The following is a 13,630-nucleotide window of genomic DNA, read 5'->3' on the forward strand; positions in this document are numbered from 1 at the left end:
TGTGCCTCATGATAAATGGCCTAATATTACTCACAGATATTGTTCTAACTTAATGAAGTTTCTCTTCCCCCCTTTCTAAAAAGTTTTCTCATTTGCTCTAACACTGTAGGTAATGCAGGATGTGTAACAATGCTCTTAACCCCTGGCCCTTTCTCTCTTGCTTCTGCTTCTTGTTCCAGAGGAGCGGAGAGCTTGTTAGCATTCCTTCTCAATATGCTGTCTGAGCGCTCAAGGTATAAAGTCAAAGTCAACCCCTTGGCCCTGATGTGACCCAGCCTGCTCCCCCCTACACGCCCTCCTCTCCCTTTGTCCCAAACCTCCATCCACTCCCCCTTTCCTGGCAGGTCGAAAGTGCTGGCCTTGCCTTGTGGCACTTGCTGGGAGTGGAGGGCAACCAGCTGTGCATCAGTGGCTGTGACATTTCTGCTCTATCTCCTACGGAGCACTGCTACTACCCACCCATCACTTCCTCATGTCTCCCCCTCATCCAGCACACTATCAAGCGTCTCTAGTAATGTTTCCAGGAAAATCATTTTTACCATTTCTGCAAAATCAATTGTGAGTCAGTGCAAGTTTCCATCAACTACCTTGAATATATTCACAACAATTTGATTAGAACACAATTAAACGAGTGGCATGTCATGGCATTTCATGCTGCTTCCCACCTATGTTGAATGAATTTGTCTCTTCTGATCCACATTCCCTGTGGTGATTTTATCAGCCATGATTGTTATGGAGTGGGGGGTGGGGGGGCAAACTGGGGATATTGTGGTTACTTGCACCCCCGACACCCCTTCTCTTTTCATTCTTTACTTTTTGGCATTCCTGGTTGAATAGAGGCCAGCAATGTTGGGTGGCAGCATGACGTGAATGTTTTAATGTCAATAGAATGAGCAATGGAAGTTACAACATTAAGGTGTGTTTGAAAAGTCTGTTTCAGTGAGCCTTTATTGCCAAAAAACCATCTAAACCCATTTTTCAAGATTTTTTTTTTTTCATATTTCTGGCATGTCTAACATAAAAAATAAGGATGAAAACAGGTCGATGAAAACGTAACTTCTTTGTTACAACAGAGGGTTCTAACAGAGGGTCGGCCACAGTAAAATAACCTTTAATTGCAAAGGTTAAGAGTTTACCATTATTCCAATCGTCTTTAATCACTGATCGATCTTGTAAGAACTGGATGTAATGAATTAGAGGAGAGCTAAGTAGAGATTCACAGGAGAAAGCTTAAGTTTCTTTCTCTGGGAGCAGTCTTTAGAAGAGCACTGTTGCTTTTGAGCCAGACATCTCACAAATCAGTCAGAATGCATCTGGTAATTTTCAATACCTGTATATGTATTTAAGGCTTGGTTGCCATGGTGCCAACTGCTGAAAACAGGGCAACTCTCAGTAATAGTGTCTCTAGGTAACCACTGCAGCCAGGCTGTACCATCGTTTAGCCATCTAGCAAATCCCCCTGCAGCCATCTCACGCCCTGCCAACAGCACTCACAGTGTGTCATGCTCACAGGCTGCTCACTTATAGCAGAGGTCTCACAGCCACATGACTTCACCGGACAGGTCGGTCACATCCTCCCTGCACTGTAACCCCCCTCTGAACACTCAAAACCCTCAAATTCATTTAAATGTCCTCTGAAACCCCCCCCCCCCTGACAACCACCACAAAACAAAACATGTAACCTCTTGTGGGTCTTTCTCCAACCCTGTCTAACAGCTCTCATGTCTCCCTCTGTTGTTGTCTGAACACTCCTCTAGAGTCCATGGTTTGCACGTGTCTCTGGATGTAATTGCTGTCCAAAACCCTCTTTTTCTCTCCTTTCTACCTCTCACAGTGCTTGGCTGCATTTCTCACAGTGTCTGGGTTTGGCAGAGTGAGATGGGATAGGGAGGGAGAAGGAAAAAATCCCTCCCTAGCTCCCTCTCTAACTCTGTTATCCCACGTCCACCTGACTAGCATGTGTGGCACAAAGGCAGCTGATGTTGGCATGCTAAGACAGATGTACCTGAACCCTTTGTGTGATACTGACATTATTTCTTAAATAGCTGGGCTACCTCTGAACCTAAGCTGTGACAGCCCAAGGCCTCCCCCGTAGGATGTGGCTTGCATGACCCTTCTGATGATCTCTGCTCTTCTGTGCCCTCTGTATCGTCTACAGGCAGCTGTACGCACAGGAGGCTGCCTGCCGACTTCAGGCTACTGAACGGGATGGAAAGTCACTGCAGAGGCTTTCAAAAGAGGAATACCTTAAAATGATGCTGCCTGACAGCCCCCCAGGAGAAGACAGGAGTCGGAAGGTGAGGTCAATTACTAACCTCTAAATTGTGCAATAACTGTGATGTTCGGTGCAACACAAGGATACATGACACTTGTTGAAAATCTGACGTAATCATTGATACCATGACAACATGACGTTGTGAGGATCTTGTGATAGATATGGATATAAACCCTAAGGCTATGTTATCATGCCAACAAACAAACATACACCAAACCTTGAACCAGAGCAGATAACCTCTTGCTGGGAAATAAGAAAAAGCAGAACAAACATCTGCTGCCTATCAGCTGGCCCTGCTGCTGAGCACCACAGCTGATAGGCTTCTCTCTCCCAACACAAGACCCTTTCAGTCCCCGTTGACTGGCACTGAGTGTTTGGTTAATTTAATTTAAAATGGGGCCTGAGTTTGTTCAGTCGGGATGTCATGGATTAAAGGCAGGAAGTTGCAGAGAGTGCATCGATGTTTGATGTTCCTGGGTCCTGCAGATTCTATTAATTGCATCTTCATTTCCCCCCCGCCGTCCCCCATCCATTATCTACCAGGAAGGGACCCCGGAGACATACAAATGGGTTATTTTTGGACGCTGCTCAATTCTAGTACACATGCATTTCATTCCTGGAGAAGAGAGACACGGCCATGTCCTCTGGCACAGGCTGGCCTTGCCCCTCACATGAAGTAGCTCAGTGCACTGATTAGCTTAATCTTCTATTGTATACCAGGCTCACTGCATGTAAAATGCAGTACTTAGAAGAGAACAGTATAAAATGAAAGCAGGTGTATAGGGGCTGCGCTGTGATTTCCCTTCAGTTGATTCTATTTTGTTTCCCAGAGAGAAAGAAAGCAGCACAAAGGTACGCAGCACTCCTTGTCGGATTCAAAGAGCAGCATGGCCTTTGTTGTAATCTCATTCTCCAGTCTGATTTCAAGGAAATAATACAGTATGTGGAAAAGCAATCTGGGAGAGTGATGCATGAGGGAGGGCCCAGAGCCAGACATTCAAACCGTATACACATCTGATCCCAATGAACACATACTGTTCTTTTCTGGGAGCAGCTTCTCTTGGACTGCATGTTTTCAATCATCAGCTGGCACGTAGGGGGATCAAATTACAGTAATGACAATGTTGGAAACATCATTGATTTATTCCTAATTTAATACAGTCTGACTTGTTTAATCTCCTAAGTAATCAAACAGAGTATACAGTAAAGGTTAATGTGTGTGTCACTTCCGGCATTCACCCGATGCCATTCTTTGTGTTGGGTGAGCAGGTGCGGAGAGATTTAGCTTGCCAGCCACGGTGTCCGCTGGGACGCCCTTCCAGAGACAAGCAGGCTATTGTGTGTCTGACGTAAAGGAAAGGCCGTTCACAGCTTATTCTCCCACGACGTTCCTCCTTTGAACCTCCTATGGGAAAGAACAAAAAGCATCTGAATAGGTCCAACACATCCTCCCAAGTGGCACGTCAACGGACTTCACATGCCCGGGTTGTTGTCTTTGTTCGTTGTGGGCAGCGAGGGGAAAAAGTCCCGAATATCAGGAAAAGATCTTGGTGGATGTGTCACTGCTGTGTCAACTGATAAGAGCCTTTAGAAAAGACATTACATCAAATTCATTGCAGGCTGAGAATTGTTGCCAGCTGAGGCAGATTTAGATGTACTGAAGCTGTCAATAACATAGCAGGTATGATTAATACAATATTTTCTGTGCAGCGTGCACAGCAGGTTCAGTGAAGCAGTTCCAAAATGTGTTCAGAGAGCCCCATTTGATGCCATAGATGTAATAAATAGACAGCTTCTGAAAAACATTAAGCCCTATTGCAAATGGTTTCATTTGCCGTGACTCTGTTTATGTGAGCTCTAAATCTGTGCTATTTTTTGCTTTATATGAAAGAGCAGTGAATCCTGTTTGAAGTTGTTTTGATGAGTGGGAACCTTATGGGGGTCTAATCTCATAAAGTTGGGAGGGAAAACTTGCAATAAGAGACAACCTTGTTAAGTTAAAGGCTCTGAGATTCTGGATATATGTATGCTCCTTTGAGTTCCAGTGTATCTCCGCTTTTAAAGAAGTACTAGATGTTTGTTAAATTCTCACCGTGGGATTTGTGGGAGATGGGTCTTTGAAATGGAGATGGTTGGGTGTTGGCTTTCCACGATACCAGTCTAGTGTTGGTTACAGCTGGGAAGCTGAAGGCAGGCATTTTACCCATCTGGCCATTTGCCCCACATATAATTTGTGGCTACTTTTGTCCTGCAATATTTATGTAAGCTAAATAGGACAATGATGGATCGAATTGGTCCTTGTGGTTTTGTGCGTTTGAACAGGAGAGCCTCTGTCAAAATTCTGGCCGCAGTTATGAAACTCTAGTATCTCTGCTGCGGTATGCTGCAAATTCTCCTCGGTGTGGACGATGAACATCCCCTCAGGACAATGCTGCTTTTGTCATTGTTCATGCTGACCTCCTGTTCCCTTTTGACCTGTGCATTGGCCTCCATTAGTCTTTAGATTCCTGTTCTAGAGAGCATACACAGTACATTATAGTACACCCACAGCTTAACTAAACAATATTCACTGCTGTTTGTCTGGTTTGTAAACAAGGAAACAAAGAGATATGTACTAGGCTTTTGCACAAAATGATACCTGCATTAGAGGAATAATAACAACACAAGCTTGAGTTTAGTTAACTACTCACACTTTTTGTCTTCTTTCTACTTTGTTCTACCAGTACATTCTTCTCTTCTAGTTGCATGGCTCTTACAGCTAGTCATCTGCCCCCTGCCGTCTCTCACATTAAGCTCAGTGACTATTGGCTGCCACAGCGCACTGACCTCTGTCACCACCTATGCCAGCCCCTGTCCCCTGTTTTTCCCACTCCGCCAGCAGACACTCTCCAGCTGTGCTCAATCCATCTGCATTTCACTGTGAGCAAAGACTGTAATTGATTCCTGACACTTGTTCCCTGATGTTCCCTCCTCGCCCACCCAGCTGCCCCCTCGTATAAACCCGCTGTGCAGGGGAAAGGCACAGTACAGGGAAGGTGCTGACGGGAGGGCGTCGCCGGGGGTTTGGAGGGGGATTCAGCTCCATGCATTGCATCGTTGTGACAAATCGTTCCTCTTTTCTTCCCACCCACCCCCCACCCCCCTCTGTCTCTCTCTCTTTCTCTCCTTCAACCTACTGTCCTCTCTCAGGTATCGGCGATGGGCACTTTGTCACCACGGCGTTCTCTGTACCGGACGCTGTCAGACGAGAGCGTGTGCAGCAACCGCAAGGGCTCGTCCTACGCCAGCTCGCACAGCTCCATGCTGGACCAAGCCATGCCTAACGACATCCTATTCAGCACCACCCCACCTTACCACAGCACGCTGCCTCCTCGCATGATCCACAACCAGGGAGGATCCAACCTGAGGAGTGAGTGCAAACAGTCAAACTCTCACTTGGCAATCTTGGTGCAAAAGAAACCAATTAAGACACCTAAAATGTGCACAATACTTCACCATAGAGTTGCTTTAAAGAAAACAAACAGAAATTCTGAACAGTCTTATTAAAATGCCTCATAGAGACAGAAGGCTAATGTAGACCTTCTCTGCATGTATTTCTTGGATTATCATCACTTCTCTCTAACACCAGATGAGAGACAAGGATATAGATACTTCTTTGAAGAGCCACTTGTGTCCAACCAATATCATTAGCACAACTGGTACACACTTCAGCGACACTCCTAAATATATCCAACTAATTGGAAGCGGGTGAAGCGGTGTGCAACTTGCAAGGGGCTTGCCGCTCCGTCTGCATTAAGCAGACACCTGTCACTACTGGATAGTGTTCCCCTCTCTACTGTTCTTCCAGCATCCAATGAATATGCATTAAGTAATGAGAGGTGTGATGTGTCCTGCCTGCGCCACTGCAGGTGTTTTAAGATCTCTGACATGATCATGCCTATTTTTCCATCAGTATTGTCATACATGATGTTTCATCCACTGATGTCTCAGTCCCTGCCTGCCTTCCCCTCTCTGTCCCTCCTGTCTCATTTTCATTCCGCTCCTCCACCCATCTCCGGCTGGCCTCATTACATAGAAAACGGCTTTTGGAAAGATGTTTCTCTCTTTAACGTCTTCTTGCTGTCAACCTGATGGATTCCTGATTGTTGTGAAGGGTAGTGAGAACACAAGGCCCTCTCTCTTTCCCTCCCTGAAACAGCCCAATTTGGTAAACAGTGAATCACTCAAGCTCCAAGACGCTGGGTAAATTGAAAGGAGAGTGTCAGCATCACCTCAAACTCTCGGTCTCTCTCTTACTGCTTCTCAACTCATGCTTTTCTAAATGCCTCTCTACAGAATGGGAGCTTGTTTATTGCATTCCCTGTCTAAGAGGGAGGGAGGGTGAGAGAGACAGAGGGAGGGAAAGGCGATATTGATTGAAACATGAAGACATTCGCTAAAACAAGTCATTTATCACCCCTCAGACAGCGTCGCCTTGCGAGTGCTATGCAGAGAAGGTGGTTTAATGTGACTCAGTCTATTGTACTGTCACATACACACAAAAGCTTTCTTTTCAAACTTAAATAGTTTGCAGTTAGAGGCATCCAGATTAAATTGGATTTAGGTACAGGTATGATTAGATAGGAGCTATTTTACCAAGCATAGACTCAAGCTAGGTGTTCTTGATGTGCGGCTGGAGTTACATAAATATCGTCCCTTTTGGCAGCGATGACAAGTGAGATTCCTGGTCAGTTTGAATAAATCCCCTGCCTCACCCCCCCCTCCCGTCTACGCCACCCACTCCTCTCCCAACCTCTCTTGTCTGTTCTGATGCAAGTTGATGGGCGACTCAGAGATCAGCCCTGTACTCAGGGCAGGCCTAGACACTGATCAGAGTGCCTGCCTGTCTCTGCAGATGAGTTTTGGTTCTCTGACGGCTCCTTGGCGGACAGGTCCAAATACAGCGACCCGGGCCTCATGCCCCTCCCAGACACTGCCACGGGCCTGGACTGGTCTCACCTGGTTGATGCAGCACGAGCCTTTGAAGGTAATCAGCCTGGCTGAAGCTGCTGGCGCCTATTGTAACCCCCCCAAACCCACCCCCACCCCTCCTCCTGGCTGCTTAGCGTGTGTGTGTGTTTGTGAGTCCGTAATCTGCAAGTGCTTCTTCGCTTGCATGTGTAGGTTTGTCTGAGCCGTGTGTTTCTGTTTCTTCTAGTGTCTCCTAAGTGCTGAAGGAGGTGACTTTTGGGAATCCTTTTGCTTTTTGCGCCTCTGCTCTGAGCCCTATTGGGATTCCCATCAAGCACTGTAACTGGGAAAAATGAGCCATCATTTCTCAGCTCAGATATGGAGCCAATTTTCACACCAGAAAGCCAGCAGGTCACCACTCAGGGAGAGTTCTTAAAGCAAAACCTTTTACTATTAAGCTCTTGGGTTGATAGTTTGGGGTAATTTTAGCTCCTCTCTTGGCCTCCTGTCCATTAAGTCTGAATATAGCCCACTGGAAGGTGCTGCTTTTTCTTTTTTCTCATCTGGTCCAATCTGCTGATTCCCTCCATAGAAATAATTATGATTTATCATCATTTTTTAAGGTGGAGTAGGACTTAGAGGAATTAGCATGACAACATGAGTGATCGGTCCCTCTCAAAACTGAAAGCTGTCTTTTCATACTCTGTTGTCAGTTAATAAGCATTGACACATCTCAGCCACTTCATGGTCAGCATCATCACTTTTGCTCTTTTTTTTTTCCTTCAACTTTAAGTACTTCCTCGACCACTCTCACGCCACTGTATTCCCCATCTATCACGGAAACGCTAACATGCCATGAGTCTTTTTTCTTCCTCCACGAACTGCGTCTGACCCCAAGACCAGCGAGCAGGCAATGTAGCATGTGACTGCTCATTTGTCATAATTAATGAATACTCTGTAGAGTTTCTTCTTTGATACATTTTCTGCTACATAGCCCGCAGCATATCATTTAACAAGAGTGGAATCAGTGGAGATGATGCAGAGTCTGACTGGCAGCAAGAAGGCAGTTGACACGGCAGCCTAGCTGGCCCAGAAAAAACGCTGCGTAAACCGGAGTCTTGTTGCTGAGCAGAAAGTGGCTCCAGGCTGCTATTGTGCCATATATGTTTAGGCTCTGTTCAAAACCATGGAAGGAAGCATTTAGAGCATGTATGACCTTGGTTATGCAGATCCTGAGAAACTGCTTGTTTTCATGATTCAACAAAACAATCTGCAGGCTGAATTTAAAAAATAATAATTTTTGTGAAATATCAGCCTCAGAAGGCTTTTGGTGCAATCACTGCAAAAGCTCCCTGCCAGCAATTTGATATTTCCAATATTCCCCCACAAATAAACACAGCACAGTATGTTTTGCTCACATAGATTGTTGTGTTTTCCCTTCAATATAATCTATTTTTGTTTGGTCCAGTAAATCTGGACACCCGGTCACACAAAAATGACAAGCAGCTTTTTTGCGTCCGTCACCGCTTTCTTAGAAGTCTTTAATCTTTCTGATGCAGCCATCGAATATGAGGAAAAATGTTCATTCATATGCAAATGAAAGCTTGGACTCCCTTTCCTGCCTCGTCTGAACAACTAACTCCAGGCTCGATCAGCTTTTGTCTTGGAGTGGATTAGCTTTCATTTGGGGGCTAAATTAATGGAAGGGTTTTCTTAATCTTTTCTATGAATATGCAGATCCTCCTATCTTTAGTCTCAGACCAAGGGCTTGAGAGAGAGAGAGACTGGTTCCTAAAGAAAAGAGCATTACGCTTCAACACTGAGCTCTCCCTAAGCGCAACATGCCAAGTTTGGGTTTTCCACGGGGCTTTGATTGAACTTAAGGGCCTGATATGGTAAAACAAGCATGACTGGTGCCTTATAGCTCTCTGGGATCCAGCCCATTAAGAGCCAAACAGCTGTCAGAGGAAACTCAGAGGGAGGGCACTGGAGCAACATCCAGGGTACTTTATGTGACATTTTGGAAATGTTTACCACCTTTGTTTCTAATTGTCTGACTACAGATCGCTCAGTATGGGAGGACCGCCTACCGGTGTCCACGATATTGTTCTGCAAACGTGCTTAAAACAGAATCATTCATTCATACAAAGCATGAATGAATCGCTCCATCCTGTCAGGAATGCGTGCATGCGAGTGTGCTTTTTCTGCTCTATTTTAGTTTGCTTGCTGACTCCATGAAAAGCGTTGTTGGAACACATTTCCTATTTATGACCTTTCATGTCACCTGCTATGTGTCCAGACCAGCGTGTGGCGTCTTTCTGCACCATGACGGACATGCAGCGGGCCGAGGCTCTGCAGATCTCAAGAGAGCTCACCAGACGGGTGGTGGAGGCGGAGGGAGCAGCACTGGACGCGCAGTAGGTTTCACAGACAAACACGTGCATAAACGCTGAATAACTGAATAAATACCAGCTTCTGCATCATCCTGTCTCGTCTCCCCCACCAACAGCGGCTCCCCATCCACACTAACTGGCAAAGTCAACCAGCTGGAGGTGATTCTCAGACAGCTGCAGCATGACCTCAGAAAGGTAACGTCACATACATCAAATTCATTTCTTTATTATGTTTTTTCACGTCAGCAAACAGCGCCTGTCTGTCACACGGTCCAGAAGAATAGACATCAAGTAATTGGTGCCCTGCGGTCTGTGTAATATAAACTTGTCCACTTAATTCAATATCCTGCTTCCTTTCCTCATTGTGTCCTGGGCCCAGCCTTTCCCCACCTCCACTAATGTGCTTAAAACGGAGAGAGAGGAAATGCACTTTTATCGGAACAGAGAAATGGCTGCTTTGCCATGTTAATGCCTCCCATTTACATCTTGCTGACGAAAGTCGGATGGGCTTGTAATTAGGGGGCTTTTATCAACCTCTTTTGTATCCACTTACTTTTGCCTCATGTCCCTGTGTTGATTGTGTGTGTATGTGTGTGTGTGGTTTTTTTTGTGTTTAGGAGAAAGAGGATAAGGCAATGCTGCAGGAGGAGGTGCAACACCTTAGACAGGACAACATGCGACTGCAGGAGGAGAGCCAGACGGCGGCGGCTCAGCTCAGGAAGTTCACCGAGTGGTTCTTTCACACCATTGACAAGAAACCCTGAGAGAGAGAGGGACTGGCCAAGATAGAGATAGAGAGAGAGAGAGAGCAAGCGAGATGGCCTTCACTCCTCCCGGGCGCCCTGTCAACTCCTACTTAAGACTCCCAGATGATCCACTGGCAAACAAACTTTGAAACAAACCATTACTGGCCCCCGAGAGTAATGAAAACTCTTTAAAAAGCCCCCGCTTAAGAGACTTTAGTGCAGCCCTGTGTGGAGAGACTTGCAACCCTGATCTGGACCTTTTTAGTTTTTGGGCTCCTCCTCTGTCTTTGGTGCAGGGCTGTTCCTGACATTAACAGTTTACCCATCCTGGCAAACGAGACTCTTGGGAAACCGCCTCATCTCCGGCACTGGGGAGGAATTCAGAAAGGCAAACCCCCCGGGGGCCCCCCTGCCTGAGTCCCTGGGATCTTCTTACAGTAGTGGAATGTAAAGCTCATTTACTGTAGTCAACATATAATCTACCTATGTATGTCACGTCAGTCTACTGTACTGTATACTCAGCTGTACTGTATCATACTACGCACACTGTCACACAGCTGTTTCTGTGCCGGCCCTCACGGACACAGGAAAGTAGAGAGGGTGAGGCGAGGAGGAGAGGTGGGGAGGAATGTACTGGACATAATGAAGTGGTACTTACTGTCTGCTTGCACCAAGAGGAATCCACATGTGGCGGTCTTGAAAGTACAGTGGGAGGAAAAATGAATGTAGCTCAACTGAGACCCTTTTTTTCTCTGAATTTCTGGTCCCCAAAGTCACTAAAAGTTTCAAAGTTTGATGTTTGGGCCATTTTCTTTCACCTAATTCCACATTTCTTTTCCTCAGTGTTGTAAATGTGGGGTCACATGGCAGTAATTTTGATGTTTGAAGGTGCTTTCCCCCCGACACACCTGTTTGTCAGTAGTTTCCATTCACTGTCACAATGTCCTAGCAATAACGAAGTGGTAGTTACAAAACTGTGTTGAAAATTTAAACAAACAAAAAAACAAAAAAAAAATCAAATAAAAAGAAGTTAGCACAAACGTGAAGAGTTCCTGTGGAGAAGCAGTCGTATTTGACATGTATTGATAAAACAGGAAGAGACTGTGCCTAAAACTCTTGGTTGTAAATGGATTGTTTCTCTTTGCTTTTAGTTCTCTTTTATAAACACATGCCTTGTCTGTGGCTCACTGATATAAAGTTGTCTGTGTGTGTGTGTGTGTGTGTGTGTGTGTGTGTGTGTGTGTGTGTGTGTGTGTGTGTGTGTGTGTGTGTGTGTGTGTGTGTGTGTGTGTGTGTGTGTGTGTGTGTGGGTGTGTGAGTGTGTGTGTGTGTGTGTGTGTGCGTGTGTGTGTGTGTGTGTGTGTGTGTAGTTTATCACAGCAAAATGTGTTCTTATGCAGTGGTTTCTAGAGCATTAGAGCAAGCGCCAGTGAACCACACTTACAATGCCAAATGTGTTTATTTGTGTAAATATCTGCCACAGAAGTGTCTTGTATTTAACACTATTATTTAAGCTTATTTAACCTAAAGTTGTTTATTTTATTAAGGGTATTTGTTTTTTCGTTGGTTTTTTTTGTTGTTGTTTTTTTTCTGCACTAAGGAGAGATAAAGCTCTGTGTATGTTGTAAAGTGTGTAGCTTGCCAGGGCAAAAAAATATATATATTTAAATATATAAATGATGATTTTGGAGATTCCAACATTTGGATGCTGCTAGATTACAGTTTGCTGGTTTGTATGCTTTTAAAGATGTCTCTCTCCATAAACTGTCTCATCCCTGGTGAGACACTGGTTGCTTTTTTTTTTTTTGTTCTATTTTTTGTTTTTTGTTTTTTAATAAATGTAGTTGTAAAAATAATTGTTCTTTATCGACGCATTCTTTTTTTTCCAAGTTTTTATTTATAGGATTACAGACAGAAAACAATGAATATAATTAATTCTTTACAAAGCATAAAAACAGCACTACACATCCCTTGACACACAAAGCAAAAACGCAAATAATAACCAGACTGATCCAAAAAACAATTAAAATTCACTTTATTAGCAGCGTTCTTAATTGAGGGATAAGGTTTAGTACAGTAAGTATAGTGGTGTTAAAAGACAGTTTCACTTTTCTGTCTTGAGGGAGTAGTTATACATTTTGGGAAATGTGCTAAATCGCTTTCTTGATGAGAGTTAGATGAAAGGATTGACACTCACTAAATATAAAGCTATAGCAAGTTAGCTTAGCTTAGCGCAAAGACTGCAAACAGTGGGAACAGCTGGACAAGCTCTGTCCAAAGGATTTAAAAAATCCTCCAACCATCAACACTGAAGCACACTCACTAACATGTTATATCTTGTTTGTTAAATCCATTGGAAACCGATCTGACAACCACACTGTGACTACAAGAAGTTATGCTCTTGGCCAAGAAATAGCGTGCTACATAAGATACCCACTTGATGTGTAAATCTATGTTTAATAATGGAATGATATGAAATAGAAGTGACATTTAAGCAGTAATATTTTAGGGTCCTGCTCTGTTGAGAAGCTTGCTGTGGTGGGAGGGTTTTATTGAGTCAACAGTAAGCCAACCAAAGAACAATGGCAGGGTAGCACATTTATACAGTGGGACCAAAGGCAGTGATCAAACAGCATGCAAATACAAATGTAGCCAATGACTGAGGCAGTTTTGCATGGAGACATAAGAGTCTGGCCTACATTTTACAATGACAAAGGGAATGATGAAGTCAGGAAGGATGAATCAGGATAGGTGTAGAAAATGTAACTTAATTTACATAAGGTAGACGATTGACCAGTATCAGCACGGTATATCAAAGAATGGTATGCTAATTACTAAGTCAGCATTTGTTAAAATGTGTATTCTTCATCAAAAGAGGTTGCAACAATGGTCTTCCACCGGAATCAAACCAACAACTTTACGGCCTTAACCAGTACACCAACAGTACTTTTCTCCCTTTTTCCTTGGATCATGTAAGATAGGCTTATTTGTCACCAAGTGACACGAAAATGTCAAACATCTTCACTGAAGGTGATGAATCTATTTCACCGCTAGGTTACCTGGTCCTTATTAACCAACTGACACCTGTTCTCCAGGCTCAGACAAGGGACAAAGAGATAAAGATGAGATAAAGAACTGGAGAGGTTTGAATACTAAAAAGAGAGATAACAAGCTTTTCTATGAGGCTTCCTCATCCACTATTTTGTAAACAGCAGGTGTGATAAGACACACCAATGGAAACATGAAATTATAATGTGTTTGTGACT

At 44.3% G+C, this 13,630-nt stretch overlaps 1 protein-coding gene across 2 annotated transcripts in view; it reads left to right on the forward strand.

Annotated features, from left to right (window-relative positions):
• The window catches only part of LOC133991476 (signal-induced proliferation-associated 1-like protein 2), an 85,075-nt gene extending 72,923 nt beyond the window's left edge, over positions 1-12,152 (forward strand). Inside the window, exons 17-23 of one of the 2 annotated variants that reach the window (XM_062429898.1) lie at positions 2,159-2,297; positions 5,465-5,684; positions 7,170-7,301; positions 9,525-9,642; positions 9,735-9,813; positions 10,236-11,624; positions 11,735-12,152. In XM_062429898.1, coding sequence (XP_062285882.1) covers positions 2,159-2,297; positions 5,465-5,684; positions 7,170-7,301; positions 9,525-9,642; positions 9,735-9,813; positions 10,236-10,382 — 835 coding nt within the window. In that variant the 3' untranslated portion in view covers positions 10,383-11,624; positions 11,735-12,152. Of the gene's footprint in view, positions 1-2,158; positions 2,298-5,464; positions 5,685-7,169; positions 7,302-9,524; positions 9,643-9,734; positions 9,814-10,235; positions 11,625-11,734 lie in introns of those variants that run through there. The other variant, XM_062429900.1, reaches the window with a different exon arrangement.
• The last annotated feature ends 1,478 nt before the right edge of the window (positions 12,153-13,630 follow it).

Source organism: Scomber scombrus, chromosome 12 (genome assembly GCF_963691925.1).
Source record: "Scomber scombrus chromosome 12, fScoSco1.1, whole genome shotgun sequence".
Taxonomy (NCBI): Eukaryota; Metazoa; Chordata; class Actinopteri; order Scombriformes; family Scombridae; genus Scomber; species Scomber scombrus.